Here is a 12,638-nt window from a genome sequence, read left to right as displayed (position 1 = left end):
TCAGTTACCTTTTCAAGTTTCAGTGTTTTCAGGTTTCAACTACTTTTCAGTTAATTTTACCAAACAGAGTCTAAGTTCAATATTGATTATTGACTTTATTAGTACTTAATCAAGTCAAAGTTTTGAAACTTCATGCTTTGTTAGACCTGAAATTTCATTTTTCGTTATCTAAAATATAACTTTCAATCGACTTGAATTTTGGATGACATCTTGGATAAATAATGGATTAGATATACGTGATAAATATCTTTTACAGTATTAGTCTAGGATTGTGGAGCTTTGGACAAGAATTGGTGATCTATTAGCGAACAATAGGTCTTGGTATAGACGGGTGGGGCGAACAGACGAGTAAAGACCTCTAATAAAATGGGTAGGGGGGACAAGGTGGGACACCCCCATATGCTCCCCACTTTATGGCAAATGGGTATTTTGTGAAGGGAAATGATATCCGTCTATACATATAGACGGATAGTGTCCGTCTATAATGAGAATTTGTGATTAACGAATTAGAACAAATTTGAATCATGCAATCCGAACCAATCAATCATCAACCCTATATATCGGTTTTATTATTTGCATCGGTTTTCGTCTATTTAATGTTAACAATCCCTTATCATTAGTCATTACTATTTATTTAATGTTAACAATCCCTTATCATTAGTCATTACAGTGTCTAATTCCTAATGGAGTGTATAATTCAATGTCATTACGAGTTAGAAAGACTTGGTCAAGTCGATGAACAAGTCCAAAAGAGAAAAGACGTACTAACTTAAACATGGTCACGAGAAATCTCGTTTTTTTAAGTAATAAGGCTCTTTTTGGCACGACATTTTAGGTAGTTTATTTGACCAAATTAGCTTATTTGACCAAAATTTCAGCTACCTGATTTTTTTTTGCAAGTGTTTGGCAAGTAGCTTATTAGGTGAAATAAGGTACCTGAAATAAAATGCTACCTCAGATAGCATTTGAGAAATCAGGTACCTGAAATTACTTATTTTCCATTTTTTATCCCTTTATTCTATAATATTAAATAATTTTCATATCCTTTTACGCCATCTTACCAAAATCAGCTACCTTTTCAGCTAGTTTGCCAAACACATTTTTATATAATCAGTTACCTTATCAGCTCATAAATTTCAGCTACCTTATTACTTACCTTTTCAGGTTTCAGTTAGCTTTTCAGGTTTCAGCTACCTTTTCAGGTAGTTTTGGACATGAATGTCTAATAGAAGTCATAAAGTCGGCAACTTTGTACAAAAGCAATGTTTAATTATCATTTCATCAAAGAACTGAAGATCTAATTTTACATTCTTGATAATACTATAAATTTCCCAAGTACTATGCGGATTGAGTTGATAACACATAAATTATCACTTTCCACAAAGTTTCGTCATTAGTAGAGTACTTATTAACTTTCGTTTTACTGTGATCATTCTTTAGTGTTGTAATATGCGTCAATTGCCCAATTGGGCATGTGGTTAATACTTGGTGAGAATTTGAGAATTAATGGAGGAAGTCGAGTTTTAAATTTCCTGAAACCACACGATTATTGTGAGAAAAATTCGGAACTTCGAATGGAGGGAATAGAAAGATACTCGTATAATCTCATATTCATAAAAAGTGCATAATTTATTTATATACTCTTTATTTAACGTATATAATCCGTATTACAAAATATTGACAAACATCAATAATCAACAAATAGAATTATAAAATGGTACTGTAACAGTAAATGTAGGCTGAAATTAAATAAATCGAAAAAGGGAGAACTCAGGCAGTGTGGAATTAGAACATAAGAGCAGAAGCGAAAGCAACGGCGACAAAAGATGCACCAGCAACAGCAACTCTGTTCAACGAAACGGCACCGTTTGAAGGCCCGGCAGCACCAGCAGGTACATCAGCGGTAGGGGTTGTTGGAGTAACCGTAGGAGAACCTGCGGGAGAATCGCCAGCAACGGGAGGTACCTCGGCAGTTGGTGGAGTTGCAGCAGCGGTTGGTGGTTTAGTTACGGGAGACAACGGGGATTGGGCTGGAGCGGAAGCAGGGGATTGAGCTACGGCGACAACGGCCAGGATGGCGAAAAGTGCAACGATTAGTAGTCTTGCCATTGTTTTGATTAGGACTTAGGAGGATTAATGGTGATTAAAATGTGTTTGATTTGAAGTGTTTGTTGTAGGAAATGTGAAAATGAGCAGGGGTTTATATAGAAGGGAGTATTGGAAGAAGTCAAATATAATTGGGATTAGTTTAACTATAAGATAATTAGTTAGACGACTAGTTGACAACTCATCCCATGTTACCGCGTTCGCCCGCCCAATTATGTTGATCATTTCTGTAATTTGGTGTTAATATTCTTAGTCCAGATAATGAATACTCTATCTTGATTTTAAATAAAATAATTGTAGATTCTTTTTTCATTGTAACTGCCAAGAAGGTTAATCAAACAGGAAGAAATTTCTTGGGATGTGTTTCAAGGTCTACTATAAAAGGTTGATTCGTAAATGGATTTAAGTGGAAATACGACTGAGTTATTGTTATGGTCAACTTTTATTTTTGGGTGGTCTTCCAGGTTGAGGTGGTAATCGGGTCTCTTGGATTGGTTATAGGTCAGGTCAAAGCGGGTCGGGTCATATCGAATTCGGGTTATGTCAGGCTAGTGACGGGTTCGGGTCGGTTCGGTTCATGTCGGGTCATCTTCGGGCAGGTCATTAACGGGTGGCAAATAGTGTCGGGTCAGGTTATCAGCATATATTTTATCTTATATATATATTTAGTTTTAGATGATAACATTATGTTTAAATAATCGAGAGGTGTATCAATTGTAGTTTTAAGTGAAAATAATTAAGATGAATGTCAATTTGGTGTTATTTAAACCAATATTAAGCTAGTTCATTATCGAGTATCTGTCGGGTTGAAAAAATATCGGGTCACGGGTCGAGTCAGATCGGGTTCAGGTTGGAAAAAATAAGACTGCTATCGGTTATCGGGTCGGTTTAGTTCGATTTCGGTTCACCCATTTTTCGGGTTGTATCCGGTCAGCTTTTGCCAACTCTATTCTCAAGGCGCTTTCACCATATTTTTCTTCACGTAATTTGCCGAAAAAAAAATTATTTTCCGAAAGAATTTTTCATAACAAATATAAATATGTTAGTTTCAATATTCAAAGTCTAATACTTTTCATTATATTTACGGTCAAAATTTTCAAATATTGACCTCCAAAAAATAGATGTTACATTGTTTTGAATGAATTGGATAGAGGGAATATCAAATAATTTTACAAAAAAAATAAAATCGTACATTTATAACTAAAATATACTATTATTAAATTTAAATAATGTGTCTTGTATTCTAAATTTCATGACATATTGTGTCACGTATTCGCTTCGTATCCGTGTCCGTTTAGGTGCGGCCAAGTTCACTACTCTTGGGAGAGGATGTAAAACTAGATTAATTGTTAAGCTATCACTTTATCCTATCATTCACGTCGTAGCGATTGATGTTGGCTTGACAAGTATCAGCAAGATTTATGTAATTGGTTGACATCCAAAGTATGCCAAGCACATTGTGATGTTCTATAAAAACTTTAATTTGAATATACTCTGTATTTGCTGTAAACATAAATTTAGAGGATCTTGATTGCAGTGATAATTAAAGATGAGTACTTACGTGGAGTAGTCATTAGATCTGATAAGGAGATTCCTTGAAATCAACAAGAAGATAAACTTCAATCTTTTGCCTTCTCCTGCCTTCCTTATTCTCTAATTCTCTTCTTGTGTGTTTATCTTAATGAATATGAATTAGGTTAAAACCACAAACAGGTGTAGCTTTTATTATATAGGTGACAGGAGGGGCATAATTAGATAAGTGGGCATAATATGTTTATGGCCTGTAAACATTAACCGTAATCCACTTAGTCTATTACTCCGACTAAAAACCCGAAACATCATATTTAGCTATTATCTATTAGAGTGACTGACGTCAGTAATTAGGTCCACATAATAGAGAATTAATATGATAATTCTTATTTTCTCCCACTTGGACCATATTACTGACCTAAACATAATGTCACGTGCAAACAGAGTCATAAGTCGCGCAGAAAACTAAATGAATACATAATGGGTTTATCTTAATTACCCCGATCATTCCGAACAACTAGTTGAGTCATGGCGGAAACACTACTATACAAGAGAAGTGGTCCTTCCATGTACTACGGACCAATCATTTAGAATAATCAGTCTGTACAAGGAGCAAACATAATCCCCGATAATGTCCTTGAGGAAAAGGACTGATTCTATTAATCGTGCAATAATAATGTATACAATAACAATAATACGATATAGAAAATCGTTCGGAAACCATCATCATAAGAAAACATAAGTTGATTAATCAAAACATAAGTGTCATCATTACAAAACACTAGCATGATCCAAACACAAACGAAAAGCCTTAATGATTATCCTCCGGACCCATATCGTAGCATGCTTTAAAAATGTCTTTGGAGGTAACCCCTTAGTTAAAGGATCTGCTATATTGGCACTAGTCGTGATGTGCTCAATTGACACGGTGTTTTTCCGAACTTCCTCCTTAATCGATAGGTATTTCATTTCCATGTGTTTTATACCTTTAGAATACCTATCATTCTTCGAAAAGAAGATAGTTGCGGCATTATCACAAGTAAATTTTCAATGCCTTGCAATGAATTCATAATGCTAATCCCGAAAGAAAGTTCCGCAACCATAAAGCTTGAATAGTAGCCTCAAAGCACGCTACAAATTCAGCTTCCATAGTGGATGAGGCAATAATTGTCTGTTTAGCACTTTTCCAGGAGATTGCCCCCCCCCCCCCCCTAAAGCAAACACATAACCAAAGGTGCTTTTCCTTGAGTCCACACATCCTCCAAAATCGAGTCAAGATATCCAATAACTTCAAGTCGATCAATATGTCTATAAGTGAGCATTTTGTCCCTTGTTCCCTTTAAGTACCTTAAAACTTTCTTAGCCGCACTCCAATGACCCATTCCAGATTGGACCGATATCGACCCAACATACCCACTTTGCAAAACTTATGTCGGGTCTTGTACGGACACTGCGCATACATTAAGCTTCCAACTAGAGATGCATAAGAAAAGTTTTTCATGGCATTTCGTTCTAGTTCAGTCTTAGGACACATACTTAAGCTGAACTTATCCCCTTTCTGAATAGGAACATCTTTGGGATTACATTTTACCATGTTAAATCTTTCTAAGACCTTCATGATATAGGCTTTCTGAGACAACCCTAATGTCCTTTGTGATCTGTCTCGAGATATTTCCACCCCGATCACATAGGACGCCTCTCCCATATCTTTCATCTCAAAGTTGCTTGATAGGAAATCTTTAGTTTGATGTAATAGTCCCAAATCACTGCTTGCGATGAGCATATCATCGACATATAAGACCAAAAATGCAAACTTACTCCCACCGATCTTCGGTATATATACACCGATCAACAAGTGTTTTCTTGAAACCCAAAGGAGGTGATGGTATTATGGTACTTAATATACCATTGCCGAGAAGCTTGCTTAAGCCCATAAATGGACTTCTTTAATATACAGACTTTGTCCTCTTTGTCATCAATAATGAAGCCTTCAGGCTGAGCCATATAGACTTCTTCTTCCAAACTCCCATTCAAGAATGCCGTTTTCACATCCATTTGATGTAGCTCTAAGTCAAAATGAGCTACTAAAGCTAAAATGATCCGTAAAGAATCCTTCTTAGAAAGCGGAGAGGAGGTTTCATTATAATCAATGCCTTCTTTCGATTAAAGCCTTTAGCTACCGGTCGGCTTTATGTCGTTCAATATTACCTAAGGAGTCGCGCTTGGTCTTAAAGACCCACTTGTAGCCGATGACCTTATGACCTCTCGGTAAATTGACCAACTCCGGACCTCATTCTTAGCCATAGACTCCATCTCTTCTTTCATGGCATTAATCCATTTATCGGAATCATCACTATTCATAGCTTGTGAAAACGTAACCGGATCATTATCCACACTAATGTCAAATTCACATTGATATACTTCATAGTCATCTGAAATAGCTGGCCTTCTAGGTCTTGTGGACCTTCTTAATGTTATTTCAGGTGCTGTATCAACAACCTCAGTGGCGATGTTATCATTTAGGAGTGGAGGATTATAAACATTAGGTTCCACAATATTGACTGAGTCAACATTATCATTATGTGGAACTTCATCAATAGAAATTGGGGGCAAAGGAACTGGAATTGCCACCCTAACCTCATTGACGACGACATCCCTTACCTGATCACTCCCACTGACTTCGCCATTCTCAAGGAATTTGGCATTTCCGGTTTCAACAATTCTTGTCTTGTGTGTAGGACAGTAAAACCTATACCCTTTGGACTTTTCTGGATAGCCGATAAAGAAACCACTAATGGTTCTAGGATCAAGCTTCCTTTCAAGTGGATTATAAATGCGTGCCTCTGCTGGGCATCCTCATACATGTAAGTGTTGAAGACTCGGTTTCCATCCTTTCCACAGTTCAAATGGTGTCTTTGAAACTACTTTTTTCGGGAACCCGATTTCCAACATACACAGCAGATCATAAGGGCATGCATCCACAACTTCATGGGTAGATTGGTATTACTCATCATTGTCCTCATGACCTCTAATAGGGTTCGATTACGCCTCTCAAAGCAACACCATTCATCCATGGAGAACCAGGAGTTGTGTCGAGGGACAATACCCAAACTTTCAAGGAGTTTTGCAAAAGGACCAGGATGTTGTCCTGATTCATCATATTTGCCATAATATTCACCACCCCTATCCGACCTTACGATTTTCACTTTCTTTCCCAATTGCCTTTCCACCTCCTTAATGTAAACCTCTAAAGCGTTTCGATTGAGATTTTTCATGCAAAAGGTAAAGATAACAATAACGTGAATAATCATCAATAAAGGTGATGAAATATTTCTCTCCGCTCATGGAGGGAACATCAAATGGACCACATATGTCTGTATGTATAATTTTTAAAAGAGCAGTGCTTCTTGTGGACCCTTTCTTGGTGTGTTTGGTTTGCTTACCCTTAATGCATTCCACACACGTCCCAAAATCCGTAAAATCAAGAGAAGGTAGTATATTGCCTTTAACCAATATGCTCATTCTTTCTCTTGAAATACGGGCCAAACGTTTATGCCACAAGAAGGAAGAACTTTCATTAGACCTTCCACGTTTCGAACTAACATTATTATGCAGGGAAACATTATGAGAAACAGAAAGAGATTCTGAAAACAATTTATCTAAATAAATTCGATACAATCCGTTTTCCAAAATTCTAGAACCAACAAAAATATTGTCTCGAAACATCTTGAAATAACCTTGTCCAAAACTTAATTTAAAACCATCATTATCTAACTTAGAAACTGAAATTAAATTGCGTCCGAAGGAGGGAACATAAAGGGTATCCTCCAACTTCAACTTAAATCCAGTGCTTAATTCCAAGCTAAACCTTCCAATGGCTTCTACGGAGGCTTTATCTTTATTCCCCATGTATAAGGAGGTCTCATTTGGATTTATGGTTCTTGTCGTAAGGAATCCCTGCAAGGAATTTGAAACATGTACATTAGAGCCTGAATCTAGCCACCATGTATTAGAAGGAAGTTCAACATAATTTGATTCGAAACATACTAAAGCCAAAGGCTTACCCTTCTTTTCGAACCAATTCTTACGCTTTATGCGTCATTCGAAAGTGCCAGGTTTCTTACGGAAAAAACAACTTTCCTGCTTCTTAATATCCTTCTTTATGCCAGATCTAGACAGCTTATCATAAGGGCCAGACTTCATGCCCTTTCTGTTTCCAAACTTACCCTTAGATTTCCCGCTTACATGATGCACATGATGTGCCTGGGATAAGCCAAGACTTTTACTTGAGGCATCGCCTCATCTTTCTGTTTGATTCTTCGCTTCTTGAACCAGTTTATTGGTCAATTCATTAACACTCCAAATTTCCTTAACAGTGTTGTAATGAAGATGGAAAGCATCAAACTTATCGGCAAAGAGTTGATGATAAACTGGGCGAGGAACGGATCCTCAACTTTCATGCCCATTTTCCCAACTTAGTCGCCAGATTCGTCATGTGTAACACATGTCTTGCATGGTGGTTACACTCTCATTATACTTAGCATCGGTAAGTTCGGACATAAGCCTTCCAGCTACCGCTTTATCGGTAGTCTGAAAGCGTTCCTTAATGATTTCCATGTACTTGCTGGTGTGTTCTGACATGTCTCCGAAATGGAGGACTTAATGTTTGGTGCAAAGTGGTAAGACGCAAAAACTTTAGGCAAAGACTATCGATTTCTTCCACCAGTTATACTCTTCAAGTACTTCTTTACTCGCATCGGAAGTGGTGGTTCACCGAGTGACCCAGATAAGCACTTGATCGAGTTCAAGGATCCCTAAATAGAACTCGAGATGCTCTTTCCATTCTGAGTAATTAGTACCATCAAGTTGTGGAACAGCTTGGACACAGTTATTGAGAGAGCTTTGCAACGGTACTGCATTATGAACAATGCTCAAAATATTAGGCTTTGAGTTTAACACACAATAACAATTATGACTAAGACTTGAAACTTAAATGAGTAACTCATAAACATTTATCAGGCAAGTATAGTATCTGTGGACAACCTACACATGCTTAATTACATAATAGAGTATACCCTCCTTAATGAGTGTTTCACTTTAATGTCAGTTTACCTGTGGGTAAAACCTTAATACAAGTTACTTTACCCCATTAGATGCTTAGTCGAAAATTCACTACATAATTTGAGTCCACTGTGGCGAACCTCAACCTAATGTGAATGTTCAATATGATTCCATTATGAGATTTGATCGCGTACGAGATGAAATCACTGTGGTGAATTTCAACTTGTCATAATGCGAAAGTCTCTTACATTCGATATCAAATGATATATTTACACAAATAATATGTAGGCTTACAACAACAATAAGATAATTATATTAACTTATGTACTTAATAACATAAATATCACACGAGCATACATAATCAAACATAAGGTATCGTAAACTATAATGCGAGAAGGAACTTATTCATGCTTAAGAGCTTCGATCGAGTGAAACATTAGCGCGATCGAGAACTATTATGAATAAAACAAAAATCATAATTTTTAACCAAAAACGTCATGAAACTCAATGAAGACGTCAGAATTAGGCTTAAAAACGCTAACCCTGATACGCAGTCTGGTTTAGAACGCCGTTTACACTCGAAAAACATTATTATAACATCAAAGTCCGACACTCAAAACGGATGAACAGTAACTTTCTGCGTGAACAGTGCTCGTGAATAGTCTTTGTCGGTGAACAGTGTAGATGTGCGATAAAGAACCATAAACAATAAAATACAAACATCATACGAATTGAAATAATTCGATTAAGACATCATAAGAATTGAAATAATTCAATTAGGGCACCATACGAATTGAAATAATTCAATTAGGGCATCATAAGAATTGAAATAATTCAATTAGGGCAGCAGAAACAATCATAATCAAACGAGTAAACAATCAACCATGAATGAAAATAATAACATCATAATTAAACATTAATTTCATTCAAAAGACATAATTGAAACATTAATCAGAACTATAACTGCAATCACAACCTTGCTCTGATACCACATGTAAACATAAATTTAGAGGATCTTGATTGCAGTGATAATTACAGATGAGTACTTACGTGGAGTAGTCATTAGATCTGATAAGGAGATTCCTTGAAATCAACAAGAAGATAAACTTCAATCTTTTGCCTTCTCCTGCCTTCCTTATTCTCTAATTCTCTTCTTGTGTGTTTCTCTTAATGAATATGAATTAGGTTAAAACCACAAACAGGTGTAGCTTTTATTATATAGGTGACAGGAGGGGCATAATTAGATAAGTGGGCCTAATATGTTAATAGCCTGTAAACATTAACCGTAATCCACTTAGTCTATTACTCCGACTAAAAACCCGAAACATCATATTTAGCTATTATCTATTAGAGTGACTGACGTCAGTAATTAGGTCCACATAATAGAGAATTAATATGACAATTCTTACATTTGCCACCATTACAAAGTCACCACGGTTGATACTTGATAGCGACTTTAACTACTTCGCCTCGTCAAACATTTATCCTACGTGAGCCCCGAACTGATAAATATTTTCAACCCAAACCGCAATTACTTTTCTTTCAACATTATTGAAAAAAAAAATTGTCATTGTGATTTGTGAATAGCCCTGATGAAATCGAATTTTTAAGGTGCTCAATGTGATATGCTGGACTAGCTCTGACGAGGCCCATTGGGTTGAATCACCCGCGTTGCAGCCCATGGGCATGGTTCCTACCTAACTAGCACCAAAACGAACACGGAAACTTAACACGGCATCCATGAAATTTAGGATACGGGACACGTTATTTAAATTTAATAAAAATATATATTTTTTAGTTATAAATGTTTGATTTTATTTTTGTAAAAGAATTTGATATTAAATTTAATCATTTTTGATAAAATATGGCAACAGAATATTGTGATATTTAGTCATATTATTTCATTGTATATTTTAGTTATTGTGATTATTTAGTTACCTTGTATATAGGCTAACATTAAGGTAGGTCAAAGATTGAGTCTTATCTTGTAACTATATATGTTGAGGTTGTATCACGTTTGAGGCATTGAGAATAATAATAATCTTCTTCTTCATACGTTTTTTCTGTTTCTTAATTTCTCATGGTATCGTGAGCCAGTTAAATTTTCAATCAAAAAAAAAAAAAACTTTAAACGAAAATCCTAAAATTTGACAAGATCATCATGACTGGTGATGATAAACTTAAGGGTGGAACGAGTGGTCCAAAGACCATTCCTATGACATCTTCTCTTTATCTTCATCCCTCGGACAATCCGAATCTTACGCTTACGCAGATCGTTTTCAATGGCAATAACTACGATTTGTGGTCAGAGGCCGTTAAAAACGGACTCGATGCGAAAAATAAATTAACCTTCATTCAAGGGAAGGTTAAAAAACCCGAGGATGACGATGATGACGAAAATATTGAATTGGTTGCTTGGAGACAATGTCAAGCGATGCTAAGGGCTTGGCTACGTAATGTTATTGATGAAAAATTGCACCCGAGCATTACTTTTTCGGGTCCAGTAAACAAGATTTGGGAGGAATTGCGTGCGAGGTACTCAGCAGGCAACGCACCCCGAGTACATCAATTGAAACAAGACCTCAATGAGTGCAAACAGGGGAAGGATTCCGTGGTCGAGTATTATACGCGACTCAAAACGATATGGGATGAACTCGCCAATTATAGCACAATAAAAGGATGTACTTGTGGCGCGGCTGCTTCAATTGCCAAAGAGCGAGAAGAAGAAAAGGTTCATCAGTTTCTTATGGGATTAGACTCGAAGCTGTATCGAAATATAAGGACTAATCTATTAATGGAGGAACCAATTGCATCTCTAAATCGAGCCTATGGTCTAATTTTGAGAGAAGAAAGACATGCCTCGATAACTGAAGTTAAAGAGGACAAGATCGAAGCAGCCATGGCAGTGAAAGGCTATGGAGGAAAGGGAAGCGGTGGCTACACTAAAGATGATGTCGAAGAAGGAGACCTGCCACCACCACCACAGTGTACTGATTGTGGAAAATATTACCACACTGAGGAAAATTGTTACGATAAACATGGGTACGAAGAAGTTAAAGTGCGTGAAAGAGGACGTGGAAGAAGATGAGCCAGCCATGGCCGTGGAGCAGGGGGGCGTGAAAGAGGAAGAGGGCGCGGTCAGAGCAATTACCAAGCTAATGCAGTAGGTAGTTCCTCAGGAACGAAGGGCTCGGACAAGGCGCAGCAAAACCTGCCGTTTACTAGTGAAGAAATTTACAAGATACGGATTTTGCTAAGCGAAAGTCCGGATGGGAATGACAAATTGAAAGGTATGAAATTAACTATTAATATTGAATGGATGATAGACAGCGGAGCCTCACATCATATGACAGGAAGACGAGAATTATTGAGAAATACTTGGGTCGAGGACCCTTCGATGGTCAGTTTACCAGACGGTAGGCGTGTGGAGGCAGAAATTCATGGGGAAGTTCAATTAAGTGACGATTTTATTTTGAAAGATGTTTTATTCGTACCTACGCTTATCTGTGATCTAATTTCCGTCCAGCAATTAATTAGTGAAAATAATTTAGTAATAACATTTTATTTGGATGATTGTGTAATGCAGGACCTGAGTACGAGGATGACGATTGGACGGGGTGAGCATCGACATGGGGTGTATTACTACAAGTCGGAGAAAGAAGAGACAGTAGCACAAACGGCTGTCACGAAAGAAGGACGTTTTTGGCATAAAAGGCTTGGACACCCGTCTAAGAGTATATTTTTTCGTTTTTCTGATTTGGTTGGTTGCAATTTAAATTGGACTTCGGATACTGTGTGTGATCCTTGCTGTAGGGCGAAACAATCTCGTGCACCTTTTAAATTAAATAATAAGCGGTGTGATGTTTTATTTGGTCTTATTCACTGTGATATTTGGGGGCAATATAAAGTTGCTAGTTTGACACGAGCTCATTATTTTTTAA

General features: G+C 37.0%; 1 protein-coding gene across 1 annotated transcript; it reads left to right on the top strand.

The window, feature by feature from the left end:
• The first annotated feature begins 10,858 nt into the window (after window positions 1–10,858).
• LOC141607235 (uncharacterized) lies at window positions 10,859–11,785 on the top strand. Its single transcript, XM_074426596.1, has one exon. It carries the CDS (start codon window positions 10,859–10,861, stop codon window positions 11,783–11,785), a length of 927 nt encoding a protein of 308 aa, XP_074282697.1.
• Window positions 11,786–12,638: the final 853 nt, after the last annotated feature.

This window comes from Silene latifolia, chromosome 10 (assembly GCF_048544455.1).
Source record: "Silene latifolia isolate original U9 population chromosome 10, ASM4854445v1, whole genome shotgun sequence".
In the NCBI taxonomy this organism is placed as follows: domain Eukaryota; kingdom Viridiplantae; phylum Streptophyta; class Magnoliopsida; order Caryophyllales; family Caryophyllaceae; genus Silene; species Silene latifolia.
This window is presented reverse-complemented; position numbering and strand designations above follow the sequence as displayed.